Source organism: Ranitomeya imitator, chromosome 9, assembly GCF_032444005.1.
Source record: "Ranitomeya imitator isolate aRanImi1 chromosome 9, aRanImi1.pri, whole genome shotgun sequence".
NCBI classification, from domain to species: domain Eukaryota; kingdom Metazoa; phylum Chordata; class Amphibia; order Anura; family Dendrobatidae; genus Ranitomeya; species Ranitomeya imitator.
In genome coordinates, this window is record NC_091290.1 from 27,676,176 (window position 1) to 27,693,627 (window position 17,452).

Here is a 17,452-nt window from a genome sequence, read left to right on the forward strand (position 1 = left end):
TTCTATTCCTCGTTACGCCATTAACCGATAGGATTAACTATTTTTATATATTGATAGATCAGGCGTTTCAGAAAGCGGCGATACCAAATATGTGTGTTTTTTTTAATTTTATCTTTATTGGAGCAAAAGGGGGTGATTTGAACTGTGATATAGTTTTTTAGATTTTTTTTAAAACTTTTTACATCTTTTAATAGTCTCCATAGGAGATTTGAAGCTGCAATCATTTGTGCTACACATAGCAGAGCTGCAACCCTGATATGTGTAGCAAAAGTGCTCATCTGCAATGCCATGGGGCTGCGCTCATAGCAGATCAGCAATGACAACCACAGGGGTCTCCTGAAGACCCTGGGTTGTCATGCCAAACCCATCAGCGCCCCGCAATCATGTTACAGGGGCACAGTTGGGTGGGTGTAATGACTTGCTTCCAGCACTGGCATGTTAAATGCCTGTGTCAGAGTTTTACAGTGGCATTTAATATGTTAACAGCCACAGATGGATTGTGATTCCACCTGTGGCTGTTAGGGGCAGATGACAGCTGATCGGATCAGATATCATGTGCCTGAAGAAAGGGGGAGGAGTCCTATGATATACCTATACGTCAAAGGTCGCTAAGGGGATAATATATGTTATTTTTCAATATGAAACCTGGGGTCCTATGGAGCCCACACGAATAATAGTGTAAGTATTGTGGCGCAACTAACTGAAGGTTAAATATGCAAAAAGCCCTTTCCATTTAAGGATCCTTTTCACTTGACTTAGGATAAAAAAAAAATACGTTTTGCCACTATGGAATTGGAACTCTCAGGGTATGTGCACATGCCAGGATTTTCTAGCATAAATTTCGCGTTTTTGACGTGTTTTTGACGTGTTTTTTGCGCGTTTTGATGTGTTTGACACGTTTTTTCCCAATGCATAGAATAGCGGGAAAAACGAGAGAAATCCGCAAAATTAATGAACATGCTGCTTTTTTTTTACCGCAATGCGTTTTTTTGCGGAAAAAAACGCATCATGTGCACAAAAATTGCAGAATGCATTCTAAATGATAGGATGCATATGTCTGCAGTTTGTAATGTGTTTTTATCACGTTTTTAAAAACCTGACCGTGTGCACAAACCCTCAATTTTTTTTTTCTATCTTTCTTGGAAACTTCCATTACATGAAATCCAGAAGTTCTGCAGTCCTAAACCACAAGTAGAAAACCTGAATGGTTAAATACTTTTCCAAAACAACTGTGAACACTGATTTTACACTAGTGAGGCTGGTTTCGCAACCACCCCTAGCCGGTAAATGCACAAAGCTGCTGAGTCACTGCTCCAAGTCCTTATAAGTAGTCAAATCACATCCCTTCAATCATTGACTTCTCACTCGGAAGAAGAAGGAAACATGGCCCCTGCAAGAATTCTCATTACTGGATGCAACCGAGGAATTGGATATGAACTTGTCCGTCAACTCATAGAACAACGAAACCCACCTAAGCAAATCATTGCAACCTGTCGTGACCCCAGCTCTCGTCAGAATAAGGTAAATTGCACTTACATTCGAAAACAATTCTGTTCAAAGAACCTTATGAATGTTGTTCTTACAGCAAGCAGATTTTCTTTAAAGAAATTTGTCACTGGGGGGGGGTCGTAGATTAGCGAGGGTCCCCTGACCATGCATGACTTTCTGTATTACACGGATGATGTTACATTTTCCCTGTAAATTCAGTATGTCCCGTGTTTCCTGTGTTTCTAATTAGAAAACTGGAACAGATTAGCCAAAGTTAATCTATCATCAGAAAAGGAGAACAAACACTTTTATGTCCTTTTGAAACTTCGAACCAATTAACCTATTTTTTTAATTTCTGCCTATTTTGGAATATTAATAAAAAAAAGTACTACAGCAACATTATTAAAGGGAAACTGTCAGTAGGATCAACCCTCCTAAGCCGTCTATATGGTCGTGTAGGTCGTAGGAAGCTGAATAAAATGATACCTTGATGTCTGCGATCCAATGTTTTGTTCCAGAGAAATCCAAGGTTTTCTTGATATGTAAGTGAGCTGTTAAGATCTATGGGCAGGACATAGATCTCCCTGATGATCTGCTTCCAGGACATATTTTTAATAAAAGGAGGTATTAATAGTGTGAGACATGCAACTAACATGGAACAGTAGAACTGAACTGTGTCTTCTTACAGATACATTTGCTGCAGCTCTCACAGCTCTGCTGCATTGCAACCCTGTCTGCTGGTGAGAGGGAAGCTGCAGCACTGACACACATAAATTCCCCTAAAATCAATTCTTTATTTTATATATTTGTCTATGTCCTGTCATGATGTAAATATGGGGTTAATCTGTATTATCAAGTAATTATTGGTGCATCTATGTTGCACCACTGATTGACGGAATCTAAATTAAACAGTTTTTTTCAGTTTAGATCATCTTTGTATTGTATGTGTTTTAGGGGAATTTATGTAAATTAGCTTTGATACCCTTCTATTATATCTCAAGTGATATACATTTGAAGCAGTAAGAGGAACCTACAGATGTGTCTGATATAATCGCACACAGCTCCGCAGTGAGATCAGGAGAGTAGAGAGCAGCCATCACACATCACACTGGTAACAGTGGTAACCATTACACATCACACTGGTAACCTCCCCCTTCTATTTAAAATAAGCTCTGGAGGTAGATTTTTTGGGAAGATCTATGTCCCGCCCATAGCCTGGAAAAGCTCATTTACATATAAAAAATGGACTTCTTTGGAGTAAGACATCAGATCGCAGATATCATGGTATCATTTTATTCAGCTTTCTATGACATGCTTACCCATGTAGAAGGCTTAGCGGGGTGGATTCTACTGACCGATTCTCTTTAAGTCAGAATTCTGGGACAGAATATCTATGATTGTGTCCTTTTTTGATCGTTTGATGGAATATTGGTAAAAATGAGCAAATTGATTGAAAGGGTTGCCTACTACTCAGACAACTCCTCAATCAGAGCACTTGTCCCCGCTAACGAATTTGAATTTCAAGAAGATTTGCTAATCTCTCAAACTTAAGGTTATGCTACATTGCAAATGCCATAAGGTATTATAAAAGTCTCACATTCACTTTTTTTTTCTTTGTCACTCCAGTGACTCAGGTGCGGTTTACATAAGATAAACCATAAAACGACATACCGGTTTCCATCAGCCACTGGCTTCTTGTAACGTTGGCAAGGCACATAACCATAGTGGCAACTCTACTTGTTCTCTGTCATGTCTAAAAACTTCCATTAATCCATTGTACCCCTTTACAGATTTCTAAAATCTAACAGTTTCTTCACTTACTATCATATATAGATACTCCAAAAACAAGACTTGCTTTAAGCAGATGCATGGAAAAGCATCTTTGGCTCTTTAGGTGTGACCATGTTGGTGGTAACTAGGAGAGGCAGTGGCAGAAAACTAGGAGAGGCTGCAGTATGTTACAGCAGGAGATGCTGGGGATCTTAGAATCTATGCCAACAGTTTAAAGCAGTCAGATCCCTAAAAAATAGACAGATTACTAAGTATCTTGCATTGTAAATATACAATAAATGCACAGATATATTATAGAGTATTATAATGCCTGTAAACATGCACCTCAAAAAGATATAGGGTACTGTAAAAAGTTCATAAATAGTGGAAAAAGTAATTTAAATATTTGCTAAAGAGAAGAGTGGGGAAAATGTTGGACTTTTTTCATTTATTAGCTTCCTGTGTAGAAATCTACAATTTAGGAAGATACGAGATTACATTGGCATCATTGATATCGGAATTTTTTTCCCCCCTATCTTATAACCAAATGTCTTTATTTCCACAGAAGCTGATTGAACTTGCTGAAAAGTATCCAAAAGTGGTTGTGATAAAGTTAGGTATGTGATCAAGACAGCACCCAGTACCAGTGCGTTTTCTGTGAGAGAATCCACATGCTGTGGCCACGTTCACGCATTCAGTATCTGTCAGTATTTTACATCAGTATTTAAAAGCCAAAACCAGGAGTGGGCGATAAATGCAGAAGTGGTGACGGGTTTCTATTATACTTTTCCTCTGAATGTTCCACTCCTGGTTTTGAAAATTAGCAAAGGGTTGAAAGCCAACAAACTTCTTAGAGAAAAGGGGGGTACCCACAAAATTTATGTTACATAGCACAAAAAAGTAAAGATAAGGGGTGCGATAATATACATTGGAACAATCTCACCAATTGGTAAAGATGCCACATAGAGGATGCACCCCGCCATTCAGTCAGTCAAAGATCCAACCAATCGATACCTCTTCTCCATCTACACCTTTGGCCTGGGACACCTCATAGAGCCCCATGGCTTTCAGTGTCATCTCTATGCTGATGATACACGGATCTACCTCTCTGGACCTGATATCACCTCCTTACTAAACAGAATCCCACAATATCTGTCTGCTATTTCATCCTTCTTCTCTGCTCGATTTTTAAAAGTTAACATGGACAAAACAGAATTCATTATCTTTCCACCATCTCACTCAACCCACCCCCCCAACAGACCAATGCATCAAATTCAATGGCTGCTCACTCTCCCCAGTATTGCAAACTCACGACTTCGGGGTAACCCTTGACTCTGCTTTCTCCTTCAAACCAGAAGTCTAAGTCTGTTCCACTTCCTGCTGACTCCAACTCAAAAATGTTTTCCTGATCAGCACATTCCTTAGCTAAGAATCTGCAAAAACACTAGCGCATGCCCTCATCATCTCCCACCTCAACTACTGCAACCTTGTGCTCTATGGCCTCCCTTCTATCACTCTCACACCCCCAATCTATTCTAAACTCTGCTGCCCGACTAATCCACCTGTCCTTCCGCTATTCCCTGGCCTCTCCTCTTTGCCAATCCCTTCCCTGGCGCCTTAGTTCAACCTTGGATCCTCACAAGATCTCCTTCTCCCCTCCCCTCTTATCTCGTCTTCCTACAATCGCATACAAGATTTCTCCAGAGCATTCCTCCTACTCTGGAAGTTTCTACCTCAACATATCAGACTCTCACCTATCGTGGAAATCTTCAAAAGGAACCAGAAGACCTACCTCTTCCAACAAGTCCACAACCTGCTGTAACAATTGTTCCACTATATCGCTGCACGACCAGCTCTACCCTCACCTATTTTATCGTCACCCATCCCTTGTAGACTGTGATCCATTGCGGGCAGTCGCCTCTCTCCTCTTGTACAAGTCAGTGACTTGTATTGTTCATGATTATTGTCCTTATTTTTATTATGTATACCCTTTTCACATGGAATAAATAGCACTATAATAAATAAATAATAATATGGTGATGATCAAATAGATGCTTGACTCTGCACTTGTAATGGCATGCTTTCTAAGGCCAGTCTCACACGGCCAGAAAATTCCGGTACCGCATATTCATGGCTGTAATGGGCGGCACCACGTGACCGCTCATACAGGAGAAGCGGCGGTGAGGACAGGACACTGCGAGGGTGAGTATTTTATTAACAGCGGGCGGGCGCACAGGGGGTGGGAGGGGGCTGGGCACAAGGATCTTTATTTAAAACACGAAAAAAAAAAAAAAAGGATTTTTCATATCATCTTTCCAGCGAATGCTGCTGGAGAGAAGATATGAATGGCGGCTTCAGCACCACGTGGGGGGGACAGCGCTTACTGTAGCGCTGTCTCCTGCATGGCACACGGACTGCACACGGACAGCGTCCGTGTGCGGTACGTGCTTTACACGGACCCATTGACTTTAATGGGTCCGTGTAATCCATGCGCTCCCATGAACACTGACATGTCTCCGTGTTTTCCACACGGACACACGGTCCGTGAAAACATGCTGACATGTGCAGAGACACATTGATTTCAATGTGTCTACGTGAGTCAGTGTCTCCGGTACGTGAGGAAACTGTCACCTGTGAGCATTCTCCAGTGCCAGCGAGAGCAGGTGGTCATGTGACGTCAATATGAAAAATGTATACTCCAGGCCACATTCAGACTAGACATGCATGTCTAGTCGGAATGTGGCTGGATGTATGCATCACTTCTATCACTGGAGAATCCTGACAGCGCACGCTGAGACTATTCACAAGTCATAGAGTGACACAGAGTGACTACAGTCTTTCGTGCCAACTTGGACATCCCCTTTAACATTTTATCATTTATAACAGCAATGGAAACAGGAGATTTTTGAAGCTCAACATAGAAAGTGGAGTTTCATCTCCTCTTTGGCTTAGGACAGAGATTTTGCCAAGGGGTTATGCTTTTTTGTACACTCGGGCTGTCTTGAGTTTTTTGTTTTATTAATGCTTGCCTATACAGTGCCAACATATTATGACGCGCTTTATAGACATATACAACTGTGTGATAATGTTAAGACCAGTTTCCAGCCTCTGGAAGTAAACAATGAAAGTTAATATTAAATGACAGTAAAATAAATCGGAAAATTTTCTGAATGTACAAAATATCCAACACTTTATTTGCAGAAGCTCAAAAACAAGGAAAGTCCTTTTCAAAATTATGCAAATCCTTCCCTTAAAAAAAAAAATAATTAAAAATACAAGTGTAAATTGCTTCTCAGTATTGTAATTAATGATTTATTTATTTTTGTAGAAGCGACTGATGCCAATAGCATTAACGAGGCTGTAAAGGAGGTGGAGAAGCATCTGAATGGAGCTGGGCTCAATTTATTGATTAATAATGCGGGGATCATGCCGGACAGCACTCTCGAGTCTGCAGACTCGGCCGACTTCGCAAATGTTTACAACACTAATGTAATTGGTCCCTTTTTGCTGGCAAAGGTGAGAAAGGAATTAATAATAATAATATCAAAATCATCGTGTGAGATATTAAAGCTTTTCATCCACACAGGAGAGATGCAATGTATATAGACAACTCATTATTACTTTTTAGCATCTGCATGAAAATGCAAGGAGAGCTTCTGTGGATATCAAGCAGGGCTAGGAAAAGAAAAAGGGAGTTTTGCATTTGAGATTTGACTAGTGCCATAGGGAACATAGTAACATAGTTAGTAAGGCCGAAAAAAGACATTTGTCCATCCAGTTCAGCCTACATTCCATCATAATAAATCCCCAGATCTACGTCCTTCTACAGAACCATAGTAACATAGTTAGTAAGGCCGAAAAAAAGACATTTGTCCATCCAGTTCAAAACTATAGGAACATACTCGTAGTCGGCAGGATTTGAACCTGCGCTGGGAAACCCCAATGGATTTCTAGTCCATCTACTTAACCAATCGGCCACGACTACGACAACCATGACATTGTTCCACCTCAAGTCTCTTATGTTCTTAGTGTTTCTTTCCTCATTATTTTGATTTACCGTCTTACAATGACAATTGAAAGTGATAGGATTTTCTGCCCCAAAGCTTTTTTGTATAACGACAGATCCCCCTTTTTTTTTTTAAAAAGCTGGATTTAATATCAAACTTTTTCTTCCAGACTTGTATAATGAAAACTCTATTTTCATAGTTTTAAAAACAATACTGAAAGCTTACGTGCAGTTGATTATATGTTACCATGTTTGTCCCATGTTCTTTCTTCAGGAGCGCACCCCACCCCTGCCTTAGAGCTCCCTACGTGCTGGGGTGGTGCCCTCCTCATTGGTTGAAAATTTGAACCCGCGGCAAGTTTGCGCCATTTGCTGCTACCAGAGACGGCTTTACTTCTGCAGTATCGGGGGAGCACATGGGCGCTAAAGATGGTTGGAGCCAGCCAACTTTAGATCAGTGCTTGAAAGCTCTATAGCAAAGAGCTTGTAAATAGGGATGAGCAGACTCGTGAAAGCTCAGGTTCTGGTACCTGATCCATGACATCAGTGTTGACAGTTAATTATGGACAATAATGAAATGCACGTTAACAGATCAAACATAGATCAATGATAGACCTCTCACTGCATATATATTCTACATATTCTGTGTGTGTTTATATGTATATTATATATATAAATAAATAATGCATATACAATATATTTCTCAAGGTTATTAATTCAATTTATGAAACAGATCCATGTATTATAATTTGAAAATCTTTTTCTTGTTCTAGGCGTTGTTGCCATTTTTGCAGAAGGCTGCAGTAGAAAATCATCAACTGCCTTTGAGTTGCAGCAAGTCTGCTATAATAAATGTTTCCACACTGTTGGGATCCATTGCAAAAGCACCGGAGTCCTTCGCTGCCTTCCCGATGCTTTCCTATCGATGTAGCAAGGTACGTTACTTGCTATAAAGCATCTCTCGCTGGTTTTTATGTTATGGTTAGTGTTGAGCATTCCGATACCGCAAGTATCGGGTATCGGCCGATACTTGCGGTATCGGAATTCCGATACCGAGATCCGATACTTTTGTGGTATCGGGTATCGGTATCGGATCAATAGGGATGTGTAAAATAAAGAATTAAAATAAAAAATATTGATATGCTCACCTCTCCGGCGGCCCCTGGACATCACGCTGGTAACCGGCCGGCTTCTTTGTTTAAAATGAGCGCCTTCAGGACCTGCGAATGACGTCGCGGCTTCTGATTGGTCGTGTGCCGCCCATGTGACCGGCACGCGACCAATCAGAAGCCGCGACGTCATTCTCATTCACAAAACTCCTAATTCTAGGAATTAAGGACCTGCGAATGACGTCGCGGCTTCTGATTAGTCGCGTGCCGGTCACATGGGCGGCATGCGACCAATCAGAAGCCGCGACGTCATTCGCAGGTCCTGAAGGCGCTCATTTTAAACAAAGAAGCCGGCCGGTTACCAGCGTGATGTCCAGGGGCCGCCGGAGAGGTGAGCATATCAATATTTTTTATTTTAATTCTTTATTTTACACATCCCTATGGATCCCAGGGCCTGAAGGAGAGTTTCCTCTCCTTCAGACCCTGGGAACCATGAGAATACCTTCCGATACTTGATGTCCCATTGACTTGTATTGGTATCGGATATCGGTATCGGCGATATCCGATACTTTTCGGGTATCGGCCGATACTATCCGATACCGATACTTTCAAGTATCGGACGGTATCGCTCAACACTAGTTATGGTTACATTTATATTATGTTTACTAAACACAAGGCTGTAACAATCAACTATTCAGAATTATTTTAAGCAGAGCGCCAATCAGTGTCAGTGAGACATGTTCCTTATTAATAGCATCAACCAGAGTTTCCCCAATAAAAGACCTATTGTTAAAATCAAGTTTTTATGTTAAATGTATTCTATTTAATTAAAACAAAGTTTATATTATTTAATACAGGTCATCCAAAAAAATACAGAGTGTTGCAGTTCTCACATTGGTCATTAAACTTAATACTAGATTCATACTCCCTGTTCTGTACAGCGGCCACATGGACATTAGTAGCTAGAGACTGGAACTTGCCCTATTGAATTGCATAGAAGCATTTAATGGGTATGCTTTCATGAGTGCAAAAGTCAGTGAAGGTAAGAGGAGGAGGTGAGCTGTGACATCATCTATTGTGAATGGTGGATCCTGTGTTATCCACTGTATATAGAGGTGTTATCAGTCATTGTACAGGAGGAGGAGGTGAGCTGTGACATCACCTATTGTGAATGGTGGATCCTGTGTTATCTACTGTATATAGAAATGTTATCAGTCATTGTACAGGAGGAGGAGGTGAGCTGTGACATCACCTATTGTGAATGGTGGATCCTGTGTTATCTACTGTATATAGAGGTATTATCAGTCATTGTACAGGAGGAGGAGGTGAGCTGTGACATCACCTATTGTGAATGGTGGATCCTGTGTTATCTACTGTATATAGAGGTATTATCAGTCATTGTACAGGAGGAGGAGGTGAGCTGTGACATCACCTATTGTGAATGGTGGATCCTGTGTTATCTACTGTATATAGAGGTGTTATCAGTCATTGTACAGGAGGAGGAAGTGAGCTGTGACATCACCTATTGTGAATGGTGGATCCTGTGTTATCTACTGTATATAGAGGTGTTATCAGTCATTGTACAGGAGGAGGAAGTGAGCTGTGACATCACCTATTGTGAATGGTGGATCCTGTGTTATCTACTGTATATAGAGGTGTTATCAGTCATACAGGAGGAGGAGGTGAGCTGTGATATCACCTATTGTGAATGGTGGATCCTGTGTTATCTGCGTATATAGAGGTCTTATCAGTCATTGTACAGGAGGAGGTGAGCTGTGACATCACTTATTGTGAATGGTGGATCCTGTGTTATCTACTGTATATAGAGGTGTTATCAGTCATTGTACAGGAGGAGGTGAGCTGTGACATCACCTATTGTGAATGGTAGATATTGTGTATAGAGGTGTTATCAGTCATTGTGATCCTGTCTGTGAAGATAATGAGACTGCTGAAAAGTCATCTGTACAGGAAATGTGAGTCTAGTGTAAAGCCTTGTGGCCAGTATAAAATTTGCAATATTTTTTTTTTCAAACAGATATTAATCTGAAAAAAAAAAAACATTTCTTTTAAACACAAGTTCATATTTTGATGACAGAGTTCTTTTAACATTGCCAGCAATAAAAACTATCAGCCAAATTGCCCCTATTAAGAGTACTAGACAGAGAATTCTGCTTAGTAACAGTACCAGCCATAGTGTTTATCTATTCTTTTAATAACTTTTTTCCCCATAGGTTATGTGTTTTATTTCTATCATCCTTTGCAATAAATCCATAGAACATTTTTCTATTTCCCCTACATGCCCTTTTCTTGAATTTCTGTAACATTACATTTCTTATAAATTGTACTATTCTGTTGAAATGAAAATATATATTTTTTCAGCCTCGGTTCTTTTCAAGTGAACCACTCTTGTAAAATTTCAGTCTCATGATTAGTGCAGTGGAAATTGTAATTTGTTTCCGCAGTATTTTTTTTAAGTGAGCAATTTTTCTTTTATGGAATATTTGCCATATGTAAAGTTGAACCTCAAGGTAACAGACAAGTATAAAACAAATTTAAATGTTTTGATAGTTTTATACCGGAATTTTCTTTGCAGGCTGCTCTTAATATGCTGTCACAATGCCAGTCTGTGGGTTATAAGGCCAGTGGTATCTTGTGCACTTCTCTCCATCCAGGATGGGTTCAAACAGACCTTGGAGGCCCTAATGTAAGTAGGAACAGTACATTTAATATGGAAAATTACTAAGAATGAATGGATCAAGCAAAATTAGAATTCACCGGAGCACGGATTTTCCCCGAGAATTTTGGTTCTTCATGAAAAGTTATTGTCCACAACATTAATGTCCCCGTATTATGCTCTGGGGTCTCTCCAGACCTCTGAACACAATAAACTTTAATATGTAAAAAATAGAAAAAAATGTATGCTCATCTCACTGCTCACCTCTCCGTCCCTTCTATTCCTCACTGCCACCCGTCTGGACCTCGCCACATCTTCTGAACACCGCTACTCGATCTGCAATCTCCAATCCTGTCACCTTAGACCTGGACTTCCGTATCTGATGAGGCCCGCGGAAGCATGCAGAAGTTCATGACTTTATGATTTCATAATGTGAGCCGTGATAATCTCCAAGCCTCTCACCTTAAACTTGGACTTCCATACCTGATGAGGCCCGCGGAAGCATGCAGAAGTTCATGACTTTATGATTTCATAATGTGTGCCATGATAATTTCCAAGCCTCTCACCTTAGACCTGGACTTCCATATCTGATGAGGCCCACGGAAACATGCAGAAGTTCGTGAATTATTGACTTCATGATGTGAGCCGTGATCTTAATCCACGCTCACACTATCAGTATTTGGTCAGTATTTTACATCAGTGTTTACAAGCCAAAATTGGGAGTGGAACAATCAAAGGAAAAGTGTAATAGAAACACATCACCAATTTCTGATTTTTTCACCTATTTTGGCCAGCAAATAGTGATGTAAAATATTGACCAAATACTGAACATAGTCTTATGCACACATACTCAGAAACCTCTTAGGAATCATCAGCTCAGTGTGGGAGGTCCGGGGATTTCAGTGCAAACGGTGGTGATCAGAAGTTGAGGCGAGGTTCAGACGGGTGATGGTGAGGAATGGAGGGGCCAGAGAGGTGAGCGGTAAGGTAAGTTTAAGGGTATTTTAAAATATTTTCACCTTTTGATGCCCCTTTACAGTTCCAAAAAATGGCAATGGCCATCTTGCTGAATTCACGCAGAAGAGAATTACGAAAAACTCACCTTTTGGCAAAGAAAAATTTGTTGTAAAATTCAATTCAACTAGAATTTATTTGATCATCTCTAAACATTACTTTACTTTGAAAGCATTTCCCGATTTTTATAAGTTGACAAGGTCTGTGTCTACGATCGGATTCATGCATCAAGAAAATTCAAGATACATAGGTTGAAATCATCTATAGACCTTTATGGCATATGCTTGACTGGTATGTCGATTCATTGTCATAATGTTACAGTCTTCCATCTGGGGTATACATCAGAGAATAGTGCTGTCTAGAGATGAGCGAATCGATACGTAACGAAAACAAATCTAATTCATTACGAATTTCCTCAAAGTTTCGGAATCAGAATTTTTCAGGATTGGTTTCGCTCAAATCCAGCAAAGTGGTATCCCTCAGCTAATGTTTTCATGGATTATATTAAGGGTTGGAAAGGGGTTAAAAATATTATATATATTCACCTGCCTTTGTCCGGCCTCTCACGTATCTTGTCACTGCAGTTCCTTGCCCATTCCTCTTCTTTCTCCATGTGATCTTTTCTCTGGTCTAGATCTTCCAACACTGACTTGGCTTTACGTGGTCATTGTTTTGCCTTGTGCCCCGTGTGACAGAGGACTGGGCATGGAGCACTGGCGATTTAAGAGTGGACCTAGGACTATTAAAGTATAATCTTTTTATTTTATTTTCTGCCTTCCTGGCCATCTATTTATTTGAGGTTTGGAGGCATCTCAGAGCACAATAAATACATTTTTGGTATTGAACTTGGACTGAATTTTAAACTAATTTCTGGAGATACGGCCATTTTCCAATTGCGCTTTCATCAGAAGGAAAAAAGGAGCAAATTGAGCCTTAGAGCCCATGAACGATTTTATCAGACGAATCCTATCCGTGGTTTTCATGGAAGGCACTCGTACCTATGGTAGTCTACAGGGCTGTGCACATTGCCACTTTTTGACCTTGCTCTGAGAGGTCCACGGAGACATGTCTGATTTGATCTGAGTGTCATAACAAAATCGACAATACAAGTCTACAAGTCTAAGAGTCCATGAAAAAAATTTGAAGATCGAAAGAATGAAGGAGGTAGAGATCCTTTTTTCTAGCCACGATCGAGAAAAACTGATGCCACTCTTATCAACCTCTTATCAGAGTAATCTGACCATTTTTTTTAGATGTGGAGAAAACGGTTGTGTGACCCGAGCCTTACAGTTATCTATATGCTTACTGGAAGTGTAGAATCAACCCAGGGTTGGACCTCTAAATAATAAGAATGCAGATTATTTTCAATACAAATATCATATATTTTTGACCCTACCCTAAAATCTGTGGAATGTTTTTCTTGTGTATATATATATATATATATATATATATATATATATATATATATATATATATACTGTTGTTTATACTCCTATTTGCAACCATTGATTTTTTTGCACCTGACTTCATTTTTTTAGGCTCCTCTCACCGTAGAAAAGAGTGTCGAAGGAATCATCAAGGTTCTGTACAGCCTTTCTGAGAAACATTCTGGAATTCTCGTGGACTGGGAGGGAAATGTAGTCCCTTGGTGATGTGGGAATCGAAATAATGAAATCATAGCATATTATTGATTGTTTCTGTTATTATATGCAACTTTTGTCTTACTAAAACTGTACAAAATGTTTCATTTCAATAAAATCGAAGAAACGTTTTGGAAAAGAAAAACTAGATACGACTAAAGAACTGTGAGACCTCAGCTAACCCAAACTCACCTGCTTACCCCCTTTCCTTTTACCTTCTATTCCTTCTACATCTACCAATAATGACGGACACTCTGGGCTTTGGATAGAATGGCCACAGCAGTCTTTATTAAAAAGCATAAACATATTGACTTAAGCATTAAGTAATGGGGTCTTTGGAAGCTCAATCCTAAATCCTGGTGCCGTCTGCTACACCTGTAATGACCAGGCCGAACATTCCCTGATATCCACCGCCACACGGTGTCTGCAGAATGATGTCTGAAGAGGTTTTAGTGGGAACTCAGGCTCTTAGGCCTGCAGGAGATCTTGAAGTGAAAACAGCCTCCACGTGTGTTCTGCTCTCCCTGAGGGCATCCCTCAGACTAAAGAACATTCTAGACTTGCCTGGAAAACAGCTCCTCCTATTGACCATGTGACTAGGAGCTGGCCAATAGGACACTGGATTCACATTTCAGATCCTTACAAAACAATAATTATGAGTCATTGTACACTTTCACCTTTGAATGACGTCACAACACAGCAAATGAGAAATGCATTGCATTTAAAAGGTGACTAGAAATGGAGAATTACAGCTCACAAATGCAGGGAATAATGTAGAGGAGCAGTTAGCGAGTGAGCTGTAGTGTACAGACGCTATTCACAATGCGGGATTACTTAAAAGGGAAGGACACACTCTCGACTGGGTCACTACACACCTCTTTGCCTCCAACTGCATCACGCTGATTTGAGGGCCCTCGATCTCTCTGCACTACTGCCAGTAGCGTAGCTACCGGGGGAGCAGTGGGGGCCATTGCCCCGGACCCAGCGCTCTGATGGGGCCCACCCGGAGCTACGCTACTGTAACTGCATACAGTTACATTCAGCAGAAGAGCAGGGAGAATCAATCTCCCTGCTCTGCCGCTATGGGGCCCCTGAGCAGGATGGGGGGGCCCGGTGCCAGCAGTGGGCCCCCCACTGTCACCGCATGGTGAGCTGTATCGGCAACTAGTCGATACAGCTCACCGCATTGATGAGGGAAGGAGCTCAGCGCATCATCCCCCTGTCAGCGTCTGACGTCACTCGCAGACGCCGACACTGACAGTGGGAGCGGTGACGTCACCGCCCTGCGCCCGCTGTCAGGACAAGAGCGGGAGCAGGGAGCACCGCTGGAACAAGGAGGAAGAGAGGTGAGTATTGTGTTTGTTTTTTTTATGGGGGCTGCCTTATACACTACAGGATCTGACTATGGGGGAACTGCTGCCTAATACTACAGGGTCTGACTATGGGGGGCTGCTGCCTAATACTACAGGGTCTGCCTATAGGGGTACTGTCTTGTACTATATTGAGGACTATCTGGCACATTATACTATACTAGATTGTGGCCCGATTCTAACGCATCGGGTATTCTAGAATATGCATGTCCCCGTAGTATATGGACAATGATGATTCCAGAATTCGTGGCAGACTGTGCCCGTCGCTGATTGGTCGAGGCAACCTTTATGACATCATCGTCGCCATGGCAACCATTATGACATCTACGTCGATACTGTGCCCGTCGCTGAATCAGAAACGTGAGATGTCTACGTCCTTTATGACATCATCGTCGCTGTGCCCGTTGCTGATTGGTCGAGGCCTGGCGGCCTCGACCAATCAGAGACGCGGGATGTCTACGTCCTTTATGACATCATCGTCGCTGTGCCTGTTGCTGATTGGTCGAGGCCTGTCGGCCTCGACCAATCAGAGACGCGGGATTTCTACGTCGATGCTGTGCCGGTCTCTGATTGGTCGAGGCCTAGCGGCCTCGACCAATCAGAGAGCCGGGATTTCCAGGACAGACAGACAGACAGACGGAAAAACCCTTAGACAATTATATATATAGATGGAGGTTATCTATGGCACCATCATAGAGTGTGGGGATTACAGTGAAGGGGAGTCTACTAAGGGGTCAGTATACTGTGTGGGTGGTACTATACAGTGAGGGAGCATCATGCTGTGTATAGGGGAGCTGTAGAGGGGGAGACTCGGGACATTATTAAATGTAAAGTTGGCACTTATTATTATAGGGGAACTCGGGTTACTGTGACTATCAAAGGGGCACACAGGGCATTATTACTTTCTAGGAGGCAAAATATGAGCAGTGTTTTCTAGCGCACTTGCACCTGGCATTACTATAATATAGAGGGGTGCTTTAGAATTTACACAGCAGGTGCAGTAATAGGGACACATATGGCAGCAGCGGCTCAGTATTGGGGTATCAGGTGCAGTAATAGGGACACATACGGCAGCAGCGGCTCAGTATTGGGGTATCAGGTGCAGTAATAGGGACACATACGGCAGCAGCGGCTCAGTATTGGGGTATCAGGTGCAGTAATAGGGACACATATGGCAGCAGCGGCTCAGTATTGATAATGATAATAAGCTTCGCCCCCCCTGAACCAAAACCCTAGCTACGCCTCTGACTACTGCACTTTCCTGGAGACCGGAGGTCACTTTAAGCCTGCAGTTTGCAGAATGGACGAGGTGCTGAACCATGCAAAGAATGTCAAAGTCCGTGCTCGTTGATGTCATCACGCTGTGCCGGGACTCTGAAGTCCTGTGTATATGTTGGCACTATGACAGCGTATTGGTCCTCTTGAGACTAGCCGGTGGAATTGTTAGAATCCTGGATTAGGTGAGTATATGATGTTTTTTAATTAAAATTGGTGGGGGCATCATAAACAACGAGAAACAGTGGAAGGGGCCCCTCAAACATTATGTTGACTACTGTGGCAAGCTCTTATGAAGTGTGGAGCCCATTATACAGATTGGGAGCTAATATGGGGCCCATTATACAGTTTGTGGGCTAATGCGGGAGCAATTCTAAAGTTTGGGGCTAATGTTAGGGCCATTATACAGTTTGGAGGCTAATGCGGGGGCCATTATACAGCATGGAAGCTGATATAGGAGCAATTATATAGTTTGGGCACTAATGCTGAGTATATCAAAACTGCGGGCCCATCATACTGTGTATAGAGGAGCTGTGGGTACCACCTAACAAAAGTGGAATAAAATGCGCTAAAAAAGATTAATGTAAATGAACATGGTATCGCTGAAAACGTCATCTTGTCCTTCAAAAGACAAGTAGTCATACAGTTCCATCAGCGAAAAAATAAAAATGTTATAGCTCTCAGAATAAAATGATGCAAAATTAATTATTTTTTCAACAAAGTAGTATTGTGTAAAAGCGCCAAAACATAAAAAAAATATAAATGTGGTATTGCTATAATTGTACTGACCCAAAGAATAAAGCCGCCTTATCAATGTTAACATTTTTCCTGAATTGCAGGTTTTTGTTCATTCTGCCTCACAAAAATCAGAATAGAAAGTGATCAAAAAATGTCATGTGTCCGTAAATAGTACCAATAAAAACGAACTTGTACTGCAAAAATATAGCTCTCAAAATATGGGGATGTAAAAAATACTATTATTTTTTTTAAAACTTTATTTTAGTTAAAAAGCCCGATTATAAATCTGGTATTGCTGTAATTGCACCGACCCAAAGAATAAAATCATCTAATCAACTATACCACATGAGGAACGGCGTAGAAAAAAA

General features: G+C 41.3%; 1 protein-coding gene and 1 non-coding gene across 2 annotated transcripts; one reads left to right on the forward strand and one right to left on the reverse strand.

Annotated features, from left to right (window-relative positions):
* The first annotated feature begins 1,272 nt into the window (after positions 1–1,272).
* Positions 1,273–13,849, forward strand: LOC138649851 (C-signal-like). The gene is made up of 6 exons (XM_069740566.1): positions 1,273–1,521; positions 3,824–3,875; positions 6,587–6,774; positions 8,038–8,199; positions 10,967–11,077; positions 13,600–13,849. The coding sequence occupies exons 1-6, from the start codon at positions 1,288–1,290 to the stop codon at positions 13,711–13,713; spliced, it is 861 nt and encodes a 286-aa protein (XP_069596667.1). The 5' UTR covers positions 1,273–1,287; the 3' UTR covers positions 13,714–13,849.
* Positions 7,162–7,243, reverse strand: TRNAS-AGA (transfer RNA serine (anticodon AGA)). The gene has a single exon. It is a non-coding gene; the product is annotated as a tRNA-Ser (tRNA).
* Positions 13,850–17,452: the final 3,603 nt, after the last annotated feature.

Excerpts from the sequence above, each read along its gene's own strand:
- LOC138649851 (XM_069740566.1), top strand. The coding sequence starts at position 1,288 with ATGCACAAAGCTGCTGAGTCACTGCTCCAAGTCCTTATAAGTAGTCAA. Across the intron at positions 6,775-8,037 it reads GTCCCTTTTTGCTGGCAAAG|GCGTTGTTGCCATTTTTGCA; the intron begins GTGAGAAAGGAA and ends TTCTTGTTCTAG. Across the intron at positions 8,200-10,966 it reads TTTCCTATCGATGTAGCAAG|GCTGCTCTTAATATGCTGTC; the intron begins GTACGTTACTTG and ends TTTTCTTTGCAG.